Here is a 26,684-nt window from a genome sequence, read left to right as displayed (position 1 = left end):
GGGGGTTGTGCAATGCCGTAAATAAAGATTTTATAGGCCACATGAGGCCCCCAAGCTGCCCATGCACACCATTGTTATGCATTGTGTTACACAGTAGGGCAACTGAAGTCCTTTTCAGGGTGACATCTTGCGCATAGTTAGTGTTTACATGCTCTTCATAATCACACAAGTCAAATTACCATCAATGACATTTCAGTTCTTCTGAATAAACTGGGAACCTTTTCCCCACATTGTTCTGAAAGGAATAAAGTATGTACATATAACTTCAGAATTATTAATTTAATATTACTAGATGCCTGGGTACTACCAATTCAAGTTTTGCAGAAATGGGACTTCTGAGCATGCTATCTTTGTACTACACCTATTGGTTTATGTGCACATTAGGACACAGCTGCATCTATTCTCATAGCTGTTTAGACTTTGAAGACTTCATGTCAGTAAAAGGTAACATTGGGGACTGGACACAACAGAGAATTCATTTGAGAGAGTTCTGGTTCAAAAGATGATTTCTGGACATTATGTGATCAAAGCAGCACCGCAAAATGAAAAAGTCAATGAAAAGGAAAAAAGAAACTAACCTGAGGTGCATCCTGAGGCTTCTGTGCATTGTCTTTTTCTTTCTTGCTCTTTTGGTGTTCATTTTTGATGCGTTTTGTTCCAGACAATTTTATCTTACTTTCCACCTCCTGGGTGACATTATCTTGTTTTCGAGGTTTCACAGGAGGTAGTGGCTTATCTTCCTCTCCTTTAATAAATCTTTCATAGGGCAGAATTAATCTAAAGAACAAATTATTGATCAGTTCTAGAAATTCTCACCAAAAAAGACAAAAAATGTATTGGCTATAAGAAGTTCATTGCTACCCCCCTTTTTTTGGTAAAAACTCAGGATACAAATGATAAAAGTCAGAGATGCACAGTAGAATCTAGAAGCTGTTTTTTCAAACTGCTACTTAACCAAATTATTTCTCCTGTGTAGGTTATTTCACACAATACGTAGTAACAAACCTGGGTTTGCCAGCCTCTTTGATAACACACGTTTCCCCAAACATCTGTCATATTTACACTTTATATTTTTAGGTATACAATTAAAAGGAGTCTTACGTATAATTCTAAAAAATGTGATGGCTGCAATCCACCAACTTAGTTGTGACTAAATCCATTTATAGAACAAGTTAGATGTGACTAAGGTCCTATTTGCACTTTAAAGAGGTGTAATACTGCTTTAAATGTAAACAGCTATGGCTTTCCCTCAAGAATCATGGGAACTGTAGTTCATTAAGGGTGCTGATAGGAGACACTTATTCCCTAGGAAGAGGGATTGATTGTTTAATTACTGTTGAGAATTATGCAGCTCTGTGAAGGGAATAAGAGTCTCCTAGCAACTCTCAGCACCCTTAAACTACAGTTTTCAGGATTCTTTGGGGGAAGCCATGACTATTTAAAGTGATATAATATTGCTTTAAATGAATAGTGCAGATGGGGCCTAAATTAAATCCCACTGCTTTCAGACTTAGGCTGTACTCCTATACACACTTTCCTAGCAGTAAATCTCATTAAGCTTATTTCTGAGTAGACACATATAGGATTGCACCATTAGCCATAGCTAACTTTAGCTAGATCAGGGCCAATATGTGACAAGCAGAATGCTTTTTAAAAAAAAAATCCATGGAGATAAATGATGTTATGAGGCCAACTGGAGGCGTTAAATGAAGCTCAGCTGCATACTTGTCACCCCCCCACACACTGCTTTAAACTGATTTTAATGGCAATAAGTTACATTTGGTTTCTTGGCCAACTCCTGCAATAGCCAACTTTAGTTACAAAACCTCCTGGTAGCAGTTCCATATACATCCTAGAGGAACATAAAACAGCAAATTATCACAATTATAATCTGGAAAATTGGGATGGATTCTGATGTGAATAGGTCTTTGGGGGGAAACAAAAGGAACCTCAAATGGGTCAATTCAGGACATCACTATCCCCAAAGCAGATTTTAGCCTAGACATGTTACCCCTTCCAGCCATTGCTTCACAGTGCCCCCTCCTTCTCCCCTCTGCAGTCCCCCTGGAAACCTAGCCTTGCCATAACCATTTGGGCTATCAATAGTGTGAACATGCTATGCAGTGATAACTGCATAGTTAAAAGCCAAGGGAACAGAGTGCAGCAGGCAAGGATGGAGACAAACTCAGCACAGGTGTACATATGATCCAATGGGAGATCCTGGGGGGTAGATAGCTTGTCAACTACCAAACTCCCACTCCTGATGCACATGATTAAACTGTGAAAAATTTCGGGGGGGGGGAGCCAGCAACACTTCAGTGTGCAAGTTTTTTCTTCTGCAATGTGCTTCTTGATCCAAATGGGAGAAAATAACCAATGTTATTAAAAGAAACAGATTGACTTGAGTTTCAGCTTCAATAATTAAAGTTTTTATAATGCATTCAATATGATTAATGAATGACTCATATCAGGAATAATGTAAGATTCCGACTTTTAAAAATATGAACTTTAATATGGCAAACATTTTTTTAAAAAAAAGTATACCTGTGAAGAAAATGTACTTTGCTTTTTAAACAGCATTAAACTGTTCAAATATCAGACTTTAATTATAGCTTAATCTAAGAGTTCAAGGTAGAAAATTCTTTTGTTCAGAAACAGATTTTTTTTGTTGTTATTCCAGAACCAGCTCTGAGCCATCCAGTTTTGATTTAAATGTTCAAACACAGTTTGGCTTCAAGAGAGCCGGGATTAGCTTGCTCGTGATGATAGTATTTCACATTTTAATAAAATACAACATAAATTATGTTCAAGAGTAAACCTAATTTATGCCATATTAGAAACAAAATTCATTAACTGAGCATGCTCTGACATGGGTATGTGCAGAGAGGCGTGAATAATACTTTTGAGCCCTGAATTTGGCAGCTGGCCAGTAATGAAGCTAAGCAATGCCCATAGGGAATACTGGTCTTCAGATCCCATTACAAACTGAGTTTAAACATGTTACAGCTGCTAAAACTGAAAACAGTTCTCTCTATGCAGGCTTAGCAAAATAATATGGAGTTTGCCAAATGCTTCCCACTGTAACATTACAGTTAATGTTTATGTAATAAAAAAAGAAACGTAACAAGGCGGAATAAAAATGGGAAGAGATATACAATCTTGTTTATACTTGAGGCTGCTAAATTTCATTTGTAACAAGCACAACATATTCAAGGCACACTTGAACATCTTCCTGTGCCTGGGACTTAAAGCAAAGGAGGCAAGAGGTTGGGTTTCATCCAGAGCAACATTTATATCTTTTTCTGCCATGTGTTAAATATTTAAAGAATCAGATTTAACCAAAATACTTTTTTTGTGTGGCAATAGTTGTTAACACTGCAGAAAGGTTTGTTTGACTTTGTTTGGTTGCCATGGGAACAGGCAGCCCATTTCAAATCTACATATTCTGCCAGTAAATGTTTAAAAAGCTGCTCATAGCTTTAAAATTAGAGGATGATACTAAACCACCACTAGGCCTTTTAATAAAATATTCTGTGTGATTATCCTCATGGTTAAAGCAGGAACGGGGATTAAGGCCAGTCTTGATAAGATTAATCAGTTAGCTCTCTTTCTGAGAAACCTTTTGTGGCAATTTTAAATTTGCCCCTCCCCCAACCACCCCAAAAGCATTCTTCTCTTTGTTGTCATTATACACCCCCAGAACTCATTAGGATGAATGATAATTAGGAATTATGGCTGATAAAAGTTCAACATTAGGAGGAACATGCTTCCATTTTTGTGATTTTTCACTGAGCTCAGCAGCTGGCAGAAGGACAGTGGCAAAAATACATTTTGCATAGCTGGTCAAAGGCCCAGCGCCAACAGCAGGAAATCTGGCATTAAACGTTTCTTGTATCTTGAGAGACGTATGACTAAGGTAAAAATTGAATCAAAAACAAAAAATGGCTTGTTCTAGTAAAGCAGCTTCCCTCCCTTTACATAAAATGCTAATGCAGTGCTATTTCTCGACAACGACAAGGATTTTTTTTTTTTTTAAAGCAAAGCCAAAAAGAAAGCATACGTGAATATGCATCGTAAAGCTTAGAGGATTAAACTGAAGCCTAACACTATGAACAATTGCAACTTGACAGAGAGGTTTCCATTCGCTAGAATTTTCACTCAGTGTTTTCTCCCCCTCCCCCTCTTCAGTTGCCCTGTCACGGTACAACACAATTACCCACAGGATGTGATCTTATCATTTGGTTATTAGAAGCTGTTATAGTACAGGGGAAATAATGCTGATGGAACATTCAAACCTTCAGCAAACGTACTATTAAAACATCACACATGTGTGTGCGCGTGCACGCGCGCACACACACTGTATTTAGTCAACTGTAGGTCAATATTGCCCAATCCAGGCAATATGTGATTCTCTGCTTTACAAATACCTCCACACAATGCAACATGCCTGAAATTAGAAGCTTGAGCTATCACTTAGCAGGAGATTTACATCAACCGCTGAGCAAGATAAAAGGAGGCGTTTCACAAACATTAACAGATAAAGAATCAGAATGCCTATAAACTCACACACATACAAAAAAGATTAGATTTGGAAAGTTTCCAGTGTCAGAACATGCAAGGGGAAGGGTACATGGATCCAAAAAGAAACAACCTTGGTGGAAGGGGTGACATGTGCGCAAGTGGCTCTAACAATTGCTGTTATTGTTAATAATAACAATAATAATGCATAACAAAAAAAAAGATAGATTCCTGCCCCCAAGGAGATTACAATCCACATTTTGACAAAGGGGAAGAATACAGAAGAAATACAGAGAAGGGGACAGCAAGACCAGGGCACTTACTTCCAAGTAACCCAGGGTTTGGGTTTGGTCTGGTGAGTGGGGGTAGGAAATGTTTTTATTACAAATGCAATTCCTACATTCAGATTAATAAAATGCATTATTTATAGGATAATTAACATAACTAGAATGTGTAAGCAGTAGCATATTAAAGAACAATCCTTCTGCAGGCAGCAGATTTCTGAACAGCACGGGGCTATTTTTTCCCCCTGGAATAATACAAGAACAACATTTTCCAGCCCAGAGCAGAAACAGTAGGGAAGTCTTTGCCATCAGCTGAGCTTCTGATTAAATTCAATGACTATGAAAAGCAAGATTATCCTCTTAAAAAATAAAGGCAACTTAAAAATCAATGCAAGCTGGATGAACAAATCAGTGTTGTATTAATCCTAACACAACCAGAGATATATTACATTTAATTGTAGCTATTTCCTCCCTCTCTCTTTTTTTTTGGGGGGGGGAGGATATTTTGCTTGGCTAAACATTGAATTACATACTAGTGCCTACTATTCTTTCATGTAATGAAAAATTCAGTGTACTTCTCTGCAGCAAAAGTCAGAGGTTATCAAATCTATTACAGTAATGTATGTAATCTGGCTTTGTGCCAGTCTTTTTTAAAAGGGGGGGGAGAACCATGGAGGCAGATAATTTTATATTTACAAATTCTAAAATCCTCTGGGGATTTTGTCTCATCTCCAACAAAAGCCAGAAACTTCACATTAGAAAAATGTATTTCACAGCATGTCAAACGTCTTCATCATTAGTATTTCATAAAAGGCATTAACCACACAATTCTTATCCGTCATTAGCCAACATTCTTCCCTTGTGCCATGGGAAAAATGTAACTCAAAATCTTGTGTGTTTTTTTTTAATGTAGAGTGATAAGTACTAAAGTTTCATATAGTGATTAATTCTTACGCCAAATAACGACTCTTTTAAGTAAAACGCTATTGCACAGCAAATAGTGGACTACATCTATTTATAGCAATAAAAATAAAAGGGGTTAGAAGAATAACTCTGAAGTGAAAACATGAAAGGAAATCTGAAGGCAGCCAGCTCCATCTTTTAACTCTTTATTGTGATCTGATTCTTATGCTATGGGAGTAGCCTTATCACTTAACTCTGGCTCCATCCTGCCTCTCTGGTAATGTAAGAATGTAGGATCCACATGAGAAGAATGGACTCACGTTGGAAGAATATGCAGAGGGACCACAACTGTGTGTTGGAACAAATGCCTTGCATACAAAAGGTCCCAAGTGTAATCCTTGACATCTCCAGTTTAAAGTATCAAGTAGCAGATGATGGAAAAGACCTCTGCTTGTCGAGACCTTGGAGAACTGCTGTCAATGTGGACAATAATGAGCAAAATGGACAAATGGTCAGCTTTGAAATGGTAAAAGGCAATTTCCTATATTCCTATGCCAAGGCGATGACACCCATTTCAGCCTCTGATGCTACCGTAGTTCTTTCACCATGATTCTGCCTCTCCTACATTGTTCCTACATTCTCCCATTATGGGACTAGCATGTGACCATGAGGACCATGAGGGATCATAAATTGAAAAATCAGGGAGAGATTACGACCATGAATCAGCCACAGCATGAGGCCAAAACCAGCATCCAGCAACTGGCTTTCACAAAAACTCCCCTTTCGCTGTTGGTTAGGGGGCCATTTATGCTTTGTTCTTTTCTGCCTATCAGATGATTGGGACTGTTTTTCTTATAGTTCCAGCCATGTCTGAGGCAGAGCAAGAAGGCTTTGAGTGTGCAGCAATAAGAACACAGCCTCTTAATATCTCAAGGCTTCCTGGGTCCATATGATAATTCAAGGCAAAAACATTGATGGGTCAATTATGGGCAGTAGCATAAAAGCTCAGAAACTCAGACCCATTGTCCTGGAGTAGTTCCATTGACTTTAACAAAGTTAGTTTCAGGTAGTTTGCTCAAAGATCACAGCTAAAACTACTTATTTTACAAATCAGTCTTTTCTTTTCTCAGAACATGACAGTTTACTGTCTATGACTGCTGCCAAAAAGCTTTTCTCTGTGCACGAGATCCAAATAGTGGGATATAGCTCTCCAAGGCTAATGTGCAAATGTTCCAAGTGTTTAGACTAGTAGACATGTTAGAGACATTTAAAAATTAGCCTTAAGGATGCTATTTATTTCCATTGACAATAAATGTATTTTCTAAGTGACTAAGTTCTAAGGGAATACACAATCATATTTCACAGGAATGATTAAATTGCCACAAAATCCTAATTTCTTATATTTGTAATAGTTTGAAATGTTAAAAGGGGCTAGGAAAATCGCAGAATGAGAATATCTTATAAATTCTTATTGTAAAACAGCCAAGATCTAGCACACTGTTCACTAATGAAATATTAATAGAAACATAAGAAATGTGGTTCAGTGAAAATATGTCAAACTATCATTCAAATTCTAGGCAAATCCTGGATTCCCTAGTTTTCCTTGGTCAAGGTTTTCTTGACCAAGTCTCTAGAGGCATTTCCACACAAATGGGCTTGTAGGTGTCTAGTTGATCTCCCACAAACCACACACTCGTGGTGGGGAATCCATTCTAATAACTTCTAATCCACTTGGACTTGCATGACAGGCATGGGAGTTAGATCCATTTTTGTGTCACAAGAGTTGCAATAACTCCCACACAACAAGTACATCTTTAATTAGAATCATCCTTCTGCAATTCCTGTTTGCCAGCTATGGTCACTGATTGGAAAAGTGTGGAAGCAATATAAAGATCACTCTTAGTTACTCATCTGTAAAACCAGGACAACAACAATCTACTTCATAGGGTTACTGAATTAAAAAAAAAGATTTCGAGTCTCTATAGAAAATACAATACAGCAAAGAAATAAAAGTTTCCAATAGCCTATGGCACTCACCAGTGATTCCTGAAGTTTAAAGAAATTCCTATCCACTCCAGCCATTAGCTGCTTCCCCCTCCTCCTCCTCCCTTGGAAAAAACCAAGGGTTAATAAGAGAACTCTACTAAAATAGGTACATTGATTCATCATTAACCATACACTTCTATTGAAGTGCTTGGCAGAGGCCATTTTCACAAACAAGCTGTATAAAACAAAGTTGTGGAGGTGGACAATTCCTTTCCAAGTTGCATAATCTTATACAACAATGGTACAAGCAGGAAAAGGAAACAAGCCTGGTAATCGGACATACTATCTATGTAAAAATGAGTTTGTAAAGACTGCTACAGTGCAGGGTATGCTACCACTATCAAGAAGAATAATGGGTTATTAAGAACAGATCAATAACATTGGCACCTCTATATGTGTGCCATTGTTCTGTCTAGGACAGTATTTCCTAAAGTGTACAGCAACAGACATTGGTGGGTACACCAATAGATGGTCTTTCTTCAGAACTTCATATTATTTACAGCAACTGACCTGAAAATGTACTATTTTAAAAAAAATTGTCTTCACAGTACACCACAAGCTCAAGGGAAATGCCATCAAGAAAGTAGTAGAATGCATTCATAATCCTACTATTTAAAGCTTGCAGCCTGAATCAGAGTAGCATACATTGCAACCGTAAGTCATAACATCAGAAGCAGGTTGATGGGGTATACTGATGAGGATATCTGAATGTCTATTACCCATGTTCAGTAGAATATGTGAACAGATGGCATGTGATAACTCTCCGAATATGCTTCTAATGCTGTGGGATCCAACCAAAGATGAACATTTTTAATTCACTGGTTTTGATTGAGATCTTTAATTATGTGCTTAACTTTCACACTGAAATCAATGTGACTTTTATTCTCACGCACCTTCAGTCCACATAACTGGTGCAGTGGGATTGTGTATAGATAACTTGCTCTAACTCATCTATGTACTTTGGATGTAAGTATGAGGCACCTATACATATATAATCCATTGCATATAGGCCTGGTACAGCTGAGTCATTATGTCCCAGTTTGTCCATGTAAGGCTTATATGCTATAAGCCTTACAATTGTTGGACTGTACATAAGAGGTGCACACATTATGACCAGTGTATGTGTATGCTTGGAAGAGGGTATGCATGCCTGATCCCCGCTGCTCTATTGCACAGCCTGCTCCACGAGCTAGAGGGAGCCCCAGCTGACGAAGCATCAAGGCCCCAGCTGACAAAGCGTCAAGGCGAGTTAAGCAGCAGAGCGAAAAGAGGGTAAGTAGCTCCCATTTATTCCATTATTTAATTGAAGTAAAACAGCTCAGAGCAATAACTAATAAGGGCAGCCCAAGGTCACCCTGAGCTAGGAGCCAAATCCTGAAAGAACCTATATCTTAGGAGACAGATCCTAGGAGAAGGAAGCGTATAGAAAGCTAGTTTTCAACACCACCCTAGCAGGAAAGCTTCAGGGGACACTGTAAACAAGGCTAAATTCCAGTCGGAGAGAAGGGGGAAAAGGAAACTCCACCGATACATACAGGGAGAGAGTCAGCTCAGTCCTTGCTAAAAAGGGCAGCTTCAGCCTTCCTGAAACACAACCACAAGCTCTATTTCCCTAGGTTAAAGAAAGGTCAGGCTGTTCTAGGTGGGAAAACAACAAACACAAAAGACTTGCCTGGAAGGCGCAGCCCCTTGATTAGATTAAAAGCAGCCAAAAGCTTAAACAGCCCCGCCCCTCGCTCAGGAAGGAAGCCTGAGAGAATACTAAAGAGTTAAGCCCCAGCTGATAGCCATCAGCCTCAAGTAACACATCATTGGCTGGCAGCAGTAGCTGGGAGGAACCAGCCACACATATAAAGTCAGAGCACCCTAGCGAGGGAGCCTGCTCCACGAGCTAGAGGGAGCCCCAGCTGACGAAGCGTCAAGGCGAGTTAAGCAGCAGAGTGAATTCGGCAGCAGGGCGAGGAGGCCAGGGCTCCCCACTCTGCCCATCTGTTCCCTGACCTCAACTAAACCGCAGTCTCCAACCCATTGACGTAATAAACCTTAAACAAAACTATGCAGGTAAGAAGCCAGCAGGGGTGTGGGGGCTTTCCAGTGTATTGCACCGCCTGCAGCATGTACGACTATCTGCCTGTTGGACAGAAGTCGTGGGTATGCTCTCGGTGCAATGAGCTCCTGGCTCTCCGGGAACGACTTCATTTCCTTGAGGCCAAGGTGGTGGACCTGGAAAAGCTGAGAGAGGCAGAGAGGTGTGTGGAGGAGGCCTTCAGGGACGTTATAGCTGTGTCCCACTCCAACGATGATAGCTCTCCTGCTATCATGGACAACGATGGTCTCGGGGAAGGAGAGCATCCAGCTGAGGAAGAGGGAAACGATCCCTTAGAAGGGACCCATTCCTTGGGGATGAGCAGCTATCCTCTCGTGCCGAGGATATATCTCCAGGGGGTGGAGGAATCCTTGTAGTGGGTGATTCGATCATTAGGAACATAGACAGTGGGGTGTGTGATGGGCATGTAGACCGCAAGGTGTTTTGCCTGCCTGGTTCGAAGGTTGCGGATATCGCCCGTCGTTTAGATAGTTTGGTAGACAGTGCTGGGGAGGAGTCAGTGGTCATGGTGCACGTTGGCACCAACGACATGGGGAAATGCAGCTGTGAGGTCCTGGAAGCAAAATTTAGGTTGCTAGGTAGGATGCTGAAAGCCAGGACCTCCAAGGTGGCTTTCTCTGAAATGCTACCGGTTCCACGCGCAGGACCAGCCAGACAGGCCCAGCTTCGCAGTCTCAATGCGTGGATGAGACGATGGTGTCGGGTGGAAGGGTTTGGATTTGTTAGGCACTGGGGAATATTTTGGGACAAGCCGGGCCTGTACAAAAGGGACGGGCTCCACTTGAACCAGAATGGAACCAGACTGCTGGCACTTAAAATTAAAAAGGTGGCAGAGCAGCTTTTAAACTGACTGAGGGGGGAAACCCGACAGGAGCTGAGAAAGGTCCGGTTCGGAATAAACCTCCCCCCTGGGATAAAAACCAAAGAAATGATGAAATTTTAAAAGGGGTAGGCCTAGAAGTAGGCATTGTGAGAGCAGGGGCACAGGATATAAATTCAGAAGAGCAAAATTACCACAGGCCTAACCACAAGTGCCAAAGACACTTGAAGAGAGACACTGCTTACAAGTGCCTGTACGCTAATGCTAGGAGCCTCCGAACCAAGATGGGAGAACTGGAGTGCTTGGTCTTAGAGGAGAGCATTGATATAGTGAGCATAACGGAGACCTGGTGGAATGGAGAAAACCAGTGGGATACGGTTATCCCTGGATATAAACTATATCGGAAGGACAGGAAAGGACGTATTGGTGGCGGAGTCGCTCTAAACGTGAAAGAAGGCATTGAATCCAGCAAGCTCGAAACCCCAAAAGAGGCAGACTCCTCCACAGAATCGTTGTGGGTGGTGATACCGTGCCCCAGGAGGGACTTAATACTGGGAACGATCTATCGTCCCCCTGATCAAAATGCTCAGGGAGACCTTGAGATGAGATATGAAATTGAGGAAGCATCCAAACTAGGAAATGTGGTAGTAATGGGTGACTTCAACTACCCGGACATAGACTGGCTGCATATGTGTTCCAGTCATAACAAAGAAGCAAAGTTTCTAGATATTCTAAATGACTATTCCCTAGACCAGTTGGTCATGGAACCGACCAGAGGGACAGCAACCCTGGACTTAATCCTCAGTGGGGACCGGGACCTGGTGCGAGATGTAAGTGTTGTTGAACCGATTGGGAGCAGTGACCACAGTGCTATTAAATTAAACATACATGTAACTGGCCAATTGCCACGAAAATCCAACACGGTCACATTTGACTTCAAAAGAGGAAACTTCACAAAAATGAGGGGATTGGTAAAAAGAAAGCTGAAAAACAAAGTCCAGAGGGTCACATCACTCGAAAATGCTTGGAAGTTGTTTAAAAACACTATATTAGAAGCTCAACTGGAGTGCATACCGCAGATCAGAAAAGGTACCGCCAGGGCCAAGAAGATGCCAGCATGGTTAACGAGCAAAGTCAAGGAAGCTCTTAGAGGCAAAAAGTCTTCCTTCAGAAAATGGAAGTCTTGTCCAAATGAAGAAAATAAAAAAGAACACAAACTCTGGCAAAAGAAATGCAAGAAGACAATAAGGGATGCTAAAAAAGAATTTGAGGAGCACATTGCTAAGAACATAAAAACCAACAACAAAAAATTCTATAAATACATTCAAAGCAGGAGACCATCTAGGGAGACAATTGGACCCTTGGATGATAAGGGAGTCAAAGGTGTACTAAAGAACGATAAGGAGATTGCAGAGAAGCTAAATGAATTCTTTGCATCTGTCTTCACAGTGGAAGATATAGGGCAGATCCCTGAACCTGAACTAACATTTGCAGGAAGGGATTCTGAGGAACTGAGACAAATAGTGGTAACGAGAGAGGAAGTTCTAAGCTTAATGGACAATATAAAAACTGACAAATCACCAGGCCCAGATGGCATCCACCCGAGAGTTCTCAAAGAACTCAAATGTGAAATTGCTGATCTGCTAACTAAAATATGTAACTTGTCCCTTGGGTCCTCCTCCGTGCCTGAGGACTGGAAAGTGGCAAATGTAACGCCAATCTTCAAAAAGGGATCCAGAGGGGATCCCGGAAATTACAGGCCAGTTAGCTTAACTTCTGTCCCTGGAAAACTGGTAGAAAGTATTATTAAAGCTAGATTAACTAAGCACATAGAAGAACAAGCCTTGCTGAAGCAGAGCCAGCATGGCTTCTGCAAGGGAAAGTCCTGTCTCAGTAACCTATTAGAATTCTTTGAGAGTGTCAACAAGCATATAGATAGAGGTGATCCAGTGGACATAGTATACTTAGACTTTCAAAAAGCGTTTGACAAGGTACCTCACCAAAGGCTTCTGAGGAAGCTTAGCAGTCATGGAATAAGAGGAGAGGTCCTCTTGTGGATAAGAAATTGGTTAAGAAGCAGAAAGCAGAGAGTAGGAATAAACGGACAGTTCTCCCAATGGAGGGCTGTAGAAAGTGGAGTCCCTCAAGGATCGGTAATGGGACCTGTACTTTTCAACTTGTTCATTAATGACCTCGAATTAGGAGTGAGCAGTGAAGTGGCCGAGTTTGCTGATGACACTAAATTGTTCAGGGTTGTTAAAACAAAAAGGGATTGCGAAGAGCTCCAAAAAGACCTCTCCAAACTGAGTGAATGGGCAGAAAAATGGCAAATGCAATTCAATATAAACAAGTGTAAAATTATGCATATTGGAGCAAAAAATCTTAATTTCACATATACGATCATGGGGTCTGAACTGGCGGTGACCGACCAGGAGAGAGACCTCAGGGTTGTAGTGGACAGCACGATGAAAATGTCGACCCAGTGTGCGGCAGCTGTGAAAAAGGCAAATTCCATGCTAGCGATAATTAGGAAAGGTATTGAAAATAAAACAGCCGATATCAGAATGCCGTTGTATAAATCTATGGTGTGGCCACATTTGGAATACTGTGTACAGTTCTGGTCGCCTCATCTCAAAAAGGACATTATAGAGTTGGAAAAGGTTCAGAAGAGGGCAACCAGAATGATCAAGGGGATGGAGTGACTCCCTTACGAGGAAAGGTTGCAGCATTTGGGGCTTTTTAGTTTAGAGAAAAGGCGGGTCAGAGGAGACATGATAGAAGTGTATAAAATTATGCATGGCATTGAGAAAGTGGATAGAGAAAAGTTCTTCTCCCTCTCTCATAATAATAGAACTCGTGGACATTCAAAGAAGATTAGACAAATTCATGGAGGACAGGGCTATCAATGGCTACTAGCCATGATGGCTGTGCTCTGCCACCCTAGTCAGAGGCAGCATGCTTCTGAAAACCAGTTGCCGGAAGCCTCAGGAGGGGAGAGTGTTCTTGCACTTGGGTCCTGCTTGCGGGCTTCCCCCAGGCACCTGGTTGGCCACTGTGAGAACAGGATGCTGGACTAGATGGGCCACTGGCCTGATCCAGCAGGCTCTTCTTATGTTCTTATGAGGATGTGCACTGAAGGTATGTGAGACTAGGGCTTTGTTAACATGCTTGCATTGTGGCCCACTAATATTAGCAAAGTGAAGCATGTCATCCATTATATTTTTTTAAAAAGGCTGCAGCAAATAATAGACTGAACATTATATACCGAAGACTGTATTTGCAGAAATTTCTGTCATCTCAATCAAAATTTTTGATACTTACTCCCAAAACAAGTTTTTTTTTGAAGTTGCAAAATTTCTTTGCATAAATTTATCTTTGCACTGTTATCTTTTCGGTGCCAGATCAAGACTTTCCTCTTCTCCCAGGCATTTTAGCATGTGTTTTTAAATTGTTTTTATATTGTTTTGAATTTTAAAATTGTGTTTAAAATTGTTTTTAAAATATGTTTTTAAATTGTATATTTGTTTTAATGTTTTTGATTGCTGTAAACCGCCCAGAGAGCTTCGGCTATGGGGCGGTATACAAGTGCAATAAATAAAATAAATAAATAAATAAATTTAACGTTCTAAAGGAGTGGGTGCTATTTGTTTTAAATTGATTGTGTATATAAACAAGCATCTGTTCAGAAGGAAAACTTGTACTGATCTATAGTTCAAATCAAACACTTACATCACAGTTAAATCAACCAGGACTTTACTTTGTTCCCAAACAATACCACCGCATTCCTTGCAGAAAGCTCTCCTTATTCCTTTAATCAGGAACATGTGCTGAAATAGTGTGGGGAAGGTTGCCAAGTACTTCACAAACCACCAAAAGCTGGGAAGGCATATATGTAAAAGAAAGTCAGTTGGATTAGGGATGGCCAATTAATGTCAATATGCTGCTGGATTAAAAACCAAAGTAGTCTAAATCAGGTTTCACCACCAAGACCTTGCCTAATAATAAATAAATAACAACCACAACACTATCCTTTGTCTTCCATAGACCCTGCCTGAGTCCAGTTCTGATCTCTTAGCAGTCTCTGAGCATTCACAAAGGATGGTTATCAAACTTGTTCAGAGTACAGCTGTACCAAATATTTTCTGCTTTTGGTTTTTTTTGTATTAAAATCAGCAATTTCTGTAAGGTAGGAATTTATCTTGAAAAAATCATAGACTGTTTGAATATTGATTATTCAAAAAATATATTTGGTGCTATTGTTTTCTTTAGCTGTTACCACTCTGGCAACCTGATTGTTTCTTTTTCCTTTACCATAATCCCAGACAATCAGAGATCACACATTGAATGGCATGATATCAGAATGCTAATAGATGATTGGGTTTTGCTGTGCAATGAAGAACTGAAATATGAAGACTTTTACAAGATATATATAAAAAACAATAGAGGTGTTTTGCAGCATTGCCAGATATAACTGTGAAAACTAACAGTGAGTAATTTTGGCTCAGTCCCAGCTTAAACTCATGGCTACCTAAACCACCAGTTCAATAAAACATAGTCTATTTACTTTCTAAGTTTTTATGTTAAATTTGGGATTGGGGTTTAAACTATTGGTGATCTGATGACTAGTTGATTGATGTCTATGTAGAGGTTTTCCACAATGGTTGGACAGGATGCTTTCTAAGGGCTATTTCGTTTAGAGAAAAGGCGAGTCAGAGATGACATAATAGAAGTGTGTAAAATTATGCATGGCATGGAGTAAGTGGACAGAGAAAAGCTTTTCTCCCTCTTGCATAACACTAGAACTCGTAGACATCCAATGAATGTTGAAAGATTCAAGACAGACAAAAGAATGTACTTATTCACACAGTGCATAGGTAAACTATGGAATTCGCTCCCACAAGATACAGTGATGGCCACCAACTTGAATGGATTTAAAAGAGAATTAGACAAATTCATGGAGGAAAAGGTATATGTGACAAATAACCATGATGGCTATGCTCTGCCTCCATAGGCAGAGGCAGTATGCTCCAAAAACCACTTGCTGGAAACTGCAGGAGGGGAGAGTGCTCTGCTCTTTGCACTCAGGTCCTACTTGTGCATTTCCCATGGGCAACTGGTTGGCCATTGTGAGAGCAGGATGCTGGACTAGATGGCCCTTTGGCCTGATCCAGCATGCTCTTATGTTCGTAGGATGCCCAGAGAGCAATAAAAGCTGGTTCTTGTGGCTTACTTTTGAAACTGTTCATCCAGTGGTCAGGCACAAAGAAGTCCATACCACAGGAAGGAATTCACAGGACGGCTCCTCTTTTTAAAAGCAACACATTTTTTACATCTTTTAATACTGGTTTTCATGTTGCCTCCAAAACTGCAAAACAACAAGCTGTGAACAAGTATTGTAAGCACACATAATATTCTAAGAGATTTTGACTATAGAATTAAGAATCTGCTTTAGGGGATAAACAATTGCATTTTTCTGTCATTAGATACTTAAATTTTAATATTTTTTAGTTGGAGGGGAAGGGAGGAGAGAAACACGCTTTCAGACTTTTCAACAGTCCTTTTGTTAAAGCATCCATTACTCACATAATTGAAAAGATGTTTGTTCAGTGGCATGCTTGAGAGTACAGTTATTTAATCTTAATGATAAAGCCCCAAGGACAGAAATATAAGTAGAAACCCTCTTGTTATTTATCAAAGAAGGAAAAAATGCCAAGGCAAATAATTGATTCTCAAACTCTCGCTTAGTGGAAAACTCGCAATACAATTCACAAATTGCAAAGGTTTTCATAGAGACAGTTAGAGGCCCTGCTGCCAAAATCAGATCAAGTACTACTAGAGGCTGAGGTGATCAATAATTGTTATTTTAGTTAATAAGTTTTTAGTTACATTTGGGTCTGTAGGAACAATTATGAGAACAGTGAGGAGGGTTCTTCCCTTCACAAACCAATATGTTTCTTCTGATGCAAGATGAACTGGGTTTTGTACAAGTTTTCAAGATGGCAACTTTTGAATAAGTATGAATTGCCTATGGAAGATATCTCTTGGCGGGTGCCTGTGATGTCACAAACCCACTTACTGTTACACATCATCACACCCACCAAAAGAATCCCTGGAGTAGTTTTGAATGTGTTTTTAAATATTTCTGTTCACTGAAAAAGATGAACGTAGAAGCCAATAAACATTTTTTATTTTTTATTACATTTATATCCCACCTTTCTTCCAAGGAGCTCAAGGTGGCATACATGGTTCTCCTTCCTCTCAATTTTGTCCTCACAACAACCCTGTAAGGTAGGTTAGGCTGAGGGACTAGCCCAAGGTCGCTCAGCGAGCTTCATGGATCTGAACCCTGGTCTCCCATGTCCTAGTCCAACACTCTAACTGCTTCACCACTCTGGCTCTTTGAAAAATAAAAAAGACAAGCAAGAAAATAACATGCAAGACTAGAGCAAGACTGTGGCCTATCTAGCATCCAGTTTGCTGATATGCAAGTCTATCATGCAAACTGTAAAGCAGACATGCTATGCCCAGACTGCGATGGAAGAAACTGATGTGTCTTTTCCTTTTATATTATGCCTTTCTTCACTCTTATTTAATAGATAATTCCTATGTACCACCACTGGCAGTTTTATTCTATATAAATGGTTTTATGTCTGTGAATTTTATTTCTCTTTTGTTATTCCCAATGGCTAATACAAATAAATTTAGGTCGCAATCTTGTGCCCATTTACTTTGGCGTAAGCTCCATTAAACTCAGTGAGACTTACTTCTGTTACTAAGGCTGCAAAGAGGCCTCTCACTTGTTCACCAAAGTATCAGGTTACATTTTAAAATATAATAAATCTCTTGCTGTTATGACTGCAGAATGAGGCTTTTAAAACCAAGAAATCAGTGGTTACACCAATAAAAAGAGCCATCTGTCTGAGAATGTAGGGAGTCTATAACAATACCTCTGAGGTGTCAAGTGCCCCATTCATTGCAATATAGACCTTAATCCAGATGTCTATGATATTTTAAATGTCACCATTGTTAACTGACATGGCTACTTATTAGAGTGTGTAAGAAAGGAAAATAACTATCCCAGTGTGAATGACTCTTCCAACTTGCCCCAAAGTGAAGGAAGGTTCACAAAGCACTGGAGGAGATGAGAGGATGAGAATTTTGATAGCATGGAAAGATATATTATCCAGCTTTTAACATTAAGGCTGCATGTGATGAGAATAACTTCACTGTTCTGTAAAGAAAGATTTAGCAGAGGCTGTGTTTCCCAAGTTTGGGAGATACTTTTAAAAATCAGCACAGTGGAAGAACAGGCAAGGAACGTCCTTGCAGATGAATAAGAGAATGTATTAACAATTATCTAAAGACACACACACAAGTCTTAAAATATTACCTTGGAGAAAACGAATGTAGGAAATAACGAAACTCTCTTGTGAAATTCTAGGGGAAATCAAGGCTAAGCGGGGGTCTATGTGAGTTGGGACGAGAACTACATCAGCCAACAGAACCAACACTGCATGGCCTTTCTTTATACTGGATTATTTTTATTTTGTTTCGTTTATAGAACTGAAGCTGTATTTTTATGAAAAGTGTGGTTTATAAATAAAAAATACTCAGAATTTTCCTCTGCAGTTTTTATTGTGAATATTTTATTGTGACACTTATGTTCTCTGAATACTGTAATTTATTTATTTATTTATTTCCATTTCTATACCGCCCTTAGCCTATGGCTCTCTGGGCGGTTCACAGCAAGGAATAAAATATAATACAGTAAAATAAAAATCAGGTAAAATTACTAAAAACATACAGCTTGAGCATGTAACACTTGGTATAAAATTAACTTAATAATAAACATTAGACATTAAAATGCCTGGGAGAATAAAAAGGTTTTAACCTGGCGCCAAAAAGATAGAAGAGTAGGCACCAGGTGCACCTCCTCGGAGAGACTGTTCCATAATTCGGGGGCCACCACTGAAAAGGCCCTGGATCTAGTAACAGTCCTCCGAGCTTCCCTATGGGACGGGACTCAGAGGAGGGCCTTAGATGTTGAACGTAGTGAGCGGGTAGGTTCATAGCGGGAGAGGCGTTCCGCAAGGTATTGAGGTCCCGCACCATGTAGGGCTTTATAAGTCAAAACTAGCACTTTGAATCTAGCCCGGAAACAGATAGGTAGCCAGTGCAAACGCGCCAGAACAGGTGTTATATGTGCGGACCGTCTGGTCCTCGTCAACAGTCTGGCTGCTGCGTTTTGCACTAGCTGTAGTTTCTGAATTGTCTTCAAAGGCAGCCCCACGTACAGTGCATTGCAATAGTCCAATCTCGAGGTTACCAGAGCATGGACGACTGAGGCGAGGTCATCATTATCCAGATAGGGGCGTAGCTGGGCTACCAACCGAAGATGGTAGAACGCATTCCGTGCCACCGAGGCCACCTGAGCCTCAAGCGACAGGAATGGATCAAAAAGGACCCCCAAGCTACGAATGTTAAATATTTGATATCTGTATTTTATATCGTACAGTATTTGATTTCAGTATATTATATTTAAGTCTGAGATTTTATTTCAATATTTCAAATTTGACAGATGGTGTTTGACAGTTTTTGCTTGTTGGTATGCAATGGTATTTAGTATTTGTCAGTATTTGATAGCTGGCATGCAATAGTATTTAATATTTGTGTTTCACAGTTGTTATGCAATGGTGTTTGACACTATTTGATAGCTGGCATGCAATGGTATTTAGCATCTGATAGTATTTAACAGCTTTTGCTGATCAGATTTCATTTTTAAGGCCTGCCAACTGAAATCAAAAGATGCCAAAGTCTAAACCACTTGAGTTTTAAGGGAAAACCATTCAAAATACAAACTGGAATTTCAAAAACAAATATATGCATTAAAATTTGGATGGCAAGTTTGAATATTTACAAACATTTGCGTCAGCTCTACATTTTTTACCTAGATCTCATTTATATTCATACATTCACCTAAGCATTTTTCCCTGAAAACAAATGTCAGCAATGTGTTCTGGATGACGGAGGAAAAGACAGCAGATGCACATCCAACAACATCCAACCCCTGCAGTTCACATGCATTAAGCTCTTATTTGTTCCTTCCTATTTACACGGTCACCACAGAGTCTTACACACTCTTTCTCAAAGGTATGTCCCTCTGACTATTCATTGGAACCTATTCTCAAATTAAGCGTGCACAGAATTGCCACCCACATGTATTGAACCAGAGACACATATACTGTTTTAATTGTATCAATCAGTAGTTTAAAACCTGAGTTCTTCACAGTTCTTAGGTTCCAGAATTGAAACAAAATTGAAAGCCCAAGTAGAACAACAGAACAGGCATTTATTCTTACCAAAAGTGATTGAATCTTTAGGTTGGCACTGTAAAAGTTGCTAAAGTATTAGACTGAGGGAGAGAAAAAATGGCAAATGGCATGGCTTCAGCTTACTTTAAACATAGGTAGGCTACTTGGTGTTCAATTCTATTCAACTCAATGGTCAGTAATGTTATCTAGCAGGTGGAGGAGTCACAGAGTTTAGCACCTTCTGTGACAGTGTTAGATCTTGTTGATGCAACTTTTGTTGGCCTTATCTGCTTGCTGTACAAATTTTAATTTAGACAGGCAAATAATAACTCTGTTGTTTTACCTGGATTTTAAATGTAGAAAAAACAACCACATTCTGATCCCTACCTGACAATGTAGGATTGAATACATTACATTTAAATATTTTCATTGAAGAAGTAGTAAATACACCTTGGGCCAGTCACTGTCTCTCAGCCTAACCTACTTCACACGGTTGTTGTGAGGATAATGTGGAGAGGAGAATCATGTTTTGTCACCTTTAACTCCTTGAAGGAAAAGGTGGGATACAAACGTAATAATACATAAATAAAGTAAGTGGAATTGTGGAAGCATGTGAAGCTAAAAGCTCTAACAGCTCTCTATTCTGTTGCACATGAGGCTTGTCCTGCTTTCATGCTTAGGTTAGTTCAAACGCGCAACCTAGCACTCCAACACATGAGTGTGTGATTTACTCTCTGCTCAAATGCTGGCTACTACTATGTCATGGGTTCTGTACAATAGATGTCACATCATGGAATATATGTGGACCAAGTTTCAGTTCTCTTGTGATGTAATTAACAATCTGGACATTGTTGACAGTTAATATCAAAAATAGTCCGTGACAGACAGAAAGCAGACATTTGGAATACAAGTAGCCCAAGATGCCCTGATTACTAGAAAAGTCTTAAAACATGATATTTTTATGACTATTGTTTGAAACAATGTCCTATATAGAGTGATGTTGTAGAAGATGTGCCTGTCACTTTAAGGGAAAAAAAGCTAACAGGAAATGAAGATTAGAGTAGGGAGTTTCAAGTGAGAATATAGCTATCATAAGGGTCAAATTACTAGTTATATCAAAGATGCAGTATGGAAGTATGTGCTTCATTTTTCAATATTAAATAGCACCTCGCTGTGTATGTGGATCAGAAGCAGAGGGGGGAACAATGAAGAATTATAGGAAGCTGCCTTCTACTGAGTCAGACCCATTGGTCCATCTAGCTCAGTACAGTCTACACTGACTGGCAGCAGCTCTCCAGAGTTTCAGGCAGGGGACTCTTCCAGGAGATGCCAGGGCTTGAAACTGAGACCTTCCACATGCAAGGCAAATGCTCTACCACTGAGCTACAGCCCTTCCCCACCAGGAGATCAGGACTGAGATTGCAGTGCATGAAGATAACAGTTTAACCTGATGAAATTCCTCTCCCCAAAGCTGCTATTTGGCACAGGAAGGAGCTACCATTCACACCAATGGCAGCTACCCTCTGGTACCAAATAGCAGCTTTGGGGGCTTGAAGGGGGAAGGGAGTTTAATTGGGACAACAGCAGAGGAGGAAGGAGTTAAACCACCTCATTTGCTAAAAATCTGATCTCCTCCTGTGATTGCTCTTGAAACACTGAAGAAATAAACACACATGGCTTAACCTACATGGCTGATCTTAATAGTGGAGAACTGTGAGGGTTTAACCTTTACAAACCTACCAGAAATAGAGGAATGGGGGAGGTTGTAGCCAGGAAACAGACAGAAGGGTTTCCCCTTTCACATTCTAACTATCCTAGGATGGAGGATGGAGGAAAGAAGACAATCCAATGTGTCTATGTGCCTATATATGAAGGAGTGTGTGTGCATTTTTAAAAAACAGCATTTCTAAACCATTCTTGTGCTTTGGCATCCCTAGCAGTAAATCTCAATACTCTGTGTCAGGCAGAGTTACAGCTACTCAGATTTACGTCTCTGGAAGGGATACACAACCAATGAAAGGGTGTGTGTGAGAGAGTGAGAGTGTGAACCTTTCTGTATAGACAATTTATAGAAGGGCACATGACCTTAGTCTGTTTCCTTTTTAATTACATTTTGTTTAGGAAATATAAGCTCTAAAATGCATCAAGAGATATTTCCTTGTAACTTGGTGTTTGTGTGTGTGTGTGTTATTTTTAATCCCTGACAAAAATCACAACATCCTGCTCATTTACAGAATTATGTCTATTTACTCAGGAAAATTAAAACCCTCACATATTTTGTGCAGAAGTAAAAATACAATTCCCTGAGTAAAAACGGCATGTGATTTTATATCAATAACTCTATAACGTATTGCAAATAATACTGTTCTATGAGAAAACTGCCCATTTTCAATTCTTTCTAAATCCCAGAAGATGCAAGATAGAAATGCAAGATCCTCACAGCAAGCTGTTAAAGAGTTTCAGAAATCCAGATTTGTGTTGCTGGAATAGTAAAGGTTCCATTTGATCTCCATAAAGCTAGTACACACTGTTTTTACTTTATGCAATCTGCCACTGTAATTCTGCAGTGAAGAACTGTAACCTTATGATCAAAATAACAACAACTTGCACACTTAGTATGTGTTGAGTCATGTACATAGCAACAGCTCCACAATGGGGAAACATTAATGCTTTTTATATTGGTAATAATCTGTAACATGAGCAATTAAGCACTGTACTAATGGACTATGGCCAAGAGCTGGTACTAATATTAAAAACTGACAGAGATGAATAGGTTTGCAAGCAAAACTGAGCTGACAAAGACATTTTTATGAAGTGCTTGGACTGATTTGATTTAAACCAATCAGAGAGGCAGGTTCAGACCAGTCAGTTCTACAGTGACAATAATGCATTCATGGGCATTATATGATTCCTGCTATGCTTTAAATAAAAACATCCATTGATTGTCGACTCAAAGCAACCTACACTTGCATTATTGCACTCATTAATAAGGCAAAAGAAGCCTATAATACATATCCAAAATAACACTTAGTGAACCCACTGGCAACATCACCTTGTTTTAAAAATGAAAATGTTTCCTGGAAGTGAGCCACTTGCAATTTTAAAAAATGTATAATGCACTGAAATAATGTTTAGTCTTGTTTTTTTTTAAAAGAGGGAGCACACATTAATTTAAAAGACCAGAGAGGGTCTACCCCAATACTGTCATTTTTTACTAAGGGCTTATCCAAACGGAGCGGGATAATCCACGGTTTCCATATTCGGTTTGTCATCTGATAGTCCTCACTTTGCCTTTTAGTTCGCTCTTTCCCACACACGCAGCGGCAAGACCCCTACATTCTTTTCACTTTTTCCAAACTCCGCTTCTAAAACCTCCCCCTATCAACCAATTGGTCAGCAAAAAAATTACATATGCTCCTCTCCCCCTTTGCAAGGAAGCACAATACGGCTGTAAAGGAGTTCTCCCCTGGGAAGGAAAGGCTGCTGGTCGGTTTCATGCCTGCCTTCCCACGGAGAATGAAATTGACACCCTTTTCTTGTTTGCATTTGTGATATTACACTTAAACAAATGTATGCTTTTCTGCCTTTATTGATATTTAAGGAGATACACACGCTGGCAATGCACTTATTTCTCCAAAAAAGCAAGAAACGTGTGTCCCCCCCTTCTCCCTTTCCTTCCCACACAGAATGAAATTGACAAAGCTTTCTGGAGCAGGCTTGAAACCGACCAGAAGCTCTTTTCTTGTTTGCATTTGCAATATTACACTTAAACAAATGTATGCTTTTCTGATTTGAAGCAAAAACCCCAGCAAGTAGAATGAAATTGACAAGGCTTTCGGAAGCAGGCTGAAACCGACTACCCCCCTTTCTCGCTTGCTGTGCATTGCAGATCTCACCCAGAGCGGCCGCCCAGTTTGCAGGCTGGCAAAATATAAAATGCATCTGCGCAGTAGTTGCAGACACACACCCCAACACCCCACCATTGCGATGATTGGTTCAATTTTTCCGGGCTTATTCTCGCACATGCGCAAAAGTGCAGATACGTGATTGGCTGGAATGAGGAGAAGGGACAAGGGGAAACACCCAAGAACCGCCCATCAGCTGTAAAGTCCGCGGTATTGCATCCTAACTCCTGAAGGCACAGCGGATGATTCCCGATTTTAAACAGCAAATTGCATTTTTGCCGGTATTGCAAGGAGCGGATTTAACCCGCGAAAATGCGTAACAGCGCCAGACATCATTTGGACGACCGAAAAATAATGAACACACATAGCGGGCGTGTCACACATTTTGCAGTCGTCTGGATGAGCCCTAAAAGTAGCGGTTCTTCAGCATCTCAGGCAGAGGTTCTGATACCTGAGATCCATTTATTAAAGACAACATGGATTAAATCTGAGATTTGGTGCATGCAAAACATGTGAGATAAACTGCCATTCCTTGCTAGTCCAAAACATTAGTACCAAGTAATTCAAATATTCAAAAAACTGTGTCAACTGTAAATCCATTGCTAATAGTGTTTTAGATGCCAGTGAGCTTTGGGTGGGGCATCTGCCAATTTTATTAAAACTGCTCTCATTTTAAAAAGCAGTTCTGCAATCTAGTCAGGGTGCTCGCCAAACAGATTAAATACACTTGTGGCCTTTCTTTCTTGAAATTTATTCAGAACATTTTGCAAAATGCCATCCAATGTGACTGTGCAAGACTTCCTAAAAACACCCTACCAGTTTGTCAGGCACTGCCAGGGAAAGGCATACCAATTATTTTCAAATTTGCGGTTGCATTTTAAATCCAGACCAGTCTACAAAGTAGGACTTATGCTACTTAACTTGGAGTGAAAACATCAGCTTACTTTACTACCACTTTAGGAAAACCTGTTGAAATGTGAATTTCTGTTGATGGGGAAAGCAGAAACAAAGAGACCTGAAGAAACTTTTCACTTGTAAAGTTAATGCTCCAGTCTGAGGCAGATGGGGCTCAATTCGGAGAACCAGGAGCACAAGAGAAAGCTGGGCAGTGCACCCATTTCTTTCCTTCCAGTTATAATAGAGCAAGAAACCAGAAGCATGAGTACTGAGAGCAGAAGTGTCTTACAGGCTACATCTACTTTCCAAAGTATGGGAGAGACCCTTTGCTTGGGGCACAGTGAAAGAAAACTCACGCTCCACTAATTATCTGTTTGGGGTGGTGAGGGTGTTCAGACCACTCACCCCTTCCTCTCCCACCCAGCAGCCAGTGGTTTCCAAACCTTTCCCCCCACAGACCACTTGAAAACTGTTGAAGGTCTTGACAAAGCACTTAATGATATTTCTGCCTGACATGGCAATTGTAATGCATTGTGCTAGATGCTGGATAGTTTATAATTGTGTTTGTATTGCTCCTTTTTTCTTAGAATTCAAATGGTTATACAATAAAATACAAAACAATAATTTTCAAAAAAACCAAAATACTATACAATTAAAAATCAACATGAATATTTAATACAATAGCTGTGCCATCTCCCATCTTCAACCACCAATGTACAGACATGCCGCAAGCCACTTAAATGAAACGCACAGACCACTGGTGGTCCATAGACCACAGTCTGGGAACCCCTGAACTATATTAAACACTTTTAAAAAATGTGTTTTAATGGCCACTTTTATTTTTCCTGGAAAACGAAGCAGCCATGTGGGGCCACACATTGGTTTCCCACTGAAAATTGGCCCTGGCTGCTATTTGTCCCTGAAGATGCTGCCTACACAGCCTTTTTTCTGGAACAACTAAGTGGTCAGTAAAGCCTTTTAAAAACAATTGCTTAAGTTGTAGTTTGACCTTGACGAGGGGCTTTCACTCAAAAGCCCTTTACAGTATCCGTCTTCTATTGGGGCACCAATACTATCTCTGCTGTATAGACAGTTTGCTGAAAATAGGTTGTTTCCAAATAAGTCATACTCAGAGGCCCTTAAGTAGTCAAGTTAATTGGCTGTATTCTCACCCCACCCCACCCATATGTCTTAGGTGTGACTGAGGTATGTAAGCCTAAGTCCCACTGAAATCAAGATGACAGCAACTGACCAACCTCCATTGATTTTAATGGGACTTGGATAAACTAAAGTCACATCCATACCAAACATTTAACACACATTTAACGTATAATATACATGCCTTCCTCCAAAGAATCCTAGAGACTGAATTCTACCCCTCACAGAGCTACAATTCCTAGCACCCTTAACAAGCTACAGTCCCCAGGATTCCTTGCGGTAAGCCATATGCTTTATATAGGAATGGAAAGATCTGCCAATTTTGGTTCTCTCCGTTTCTCATTTTTCCAGTCTTAAATTCAGTTCTCCACCATTTTGCAGCAATTTGCATTTTTTTTTTTAAAAAAATCCTCATGAAAATTCTCTAGCATTTTAGTGTGAATTTCTCCTAACAAATAGATTTTTGTAGGCAGTTTTGACTAATATGTACATTTTTGCAAGCCATTTCTCATCATATAATGCATTTCTGCATGTTATTTTCACTCATATATACATTTTTATGCTCACTTTCCTCTTGTACTGTATATGCAGTTTTGTAAATAGTGTTTGGTTGGAGAACTGCATTGCAAAATTTGGATAAATGCAAATTCTGAAGTATGACCATGTTTCAGTTCTCATATTGTTTCTGAAAATGCGAATTTGATAGATTTGACTTGAAATGCAAACTGAAAAATT

General features: G+C 39.9%; 1 protein-coding gene across 3 annotated transcripts in view; it reads right to left on the bottom strand.

Annotated features, from left to right (window-relative positions):
* The window catches only part of ARID5B (AT-rich interaction domain 5B), a 241,846-nt gene that overhangs the window by 14,734 nt on the left and 200,428 nt on the right, over positions 1 to 26,684 (bottom strand). For all 3 annotated transcript variants that reach the window (XM_061635111.1, XM_061635112.1, XM_061635113.1), the window contains one exon: positions 579 to 777. In XM_061635111.1, coding sequence (XP_061491095.1) covers positions 579 to 777 — 199 coding nt within the window. The remainder of the gene's footprint in view (positions 1 to 578; positions 778 to 26,684) is intronic.

This window comes from Rhineura floridana, chromosome 7 (genome assembly GCF_030035675.1).
Source record: "Rhineura floridana isolate rRhiFlo1 chromosome 7, rRhiFlo1.hap2, whole genome shotgun sequence".
Lineage (NCBI taxonomy): Eukaryota > Metazoa > Chordata > Lepidosauria > Squamata > Rhineuridae > Rhineura > Rhineura floridana.
The sequence above is the reverse complement of the archived record's forward strand: the minus strand, read 5'-3'. Positions and strand labels throughout refer to the sequence as shown.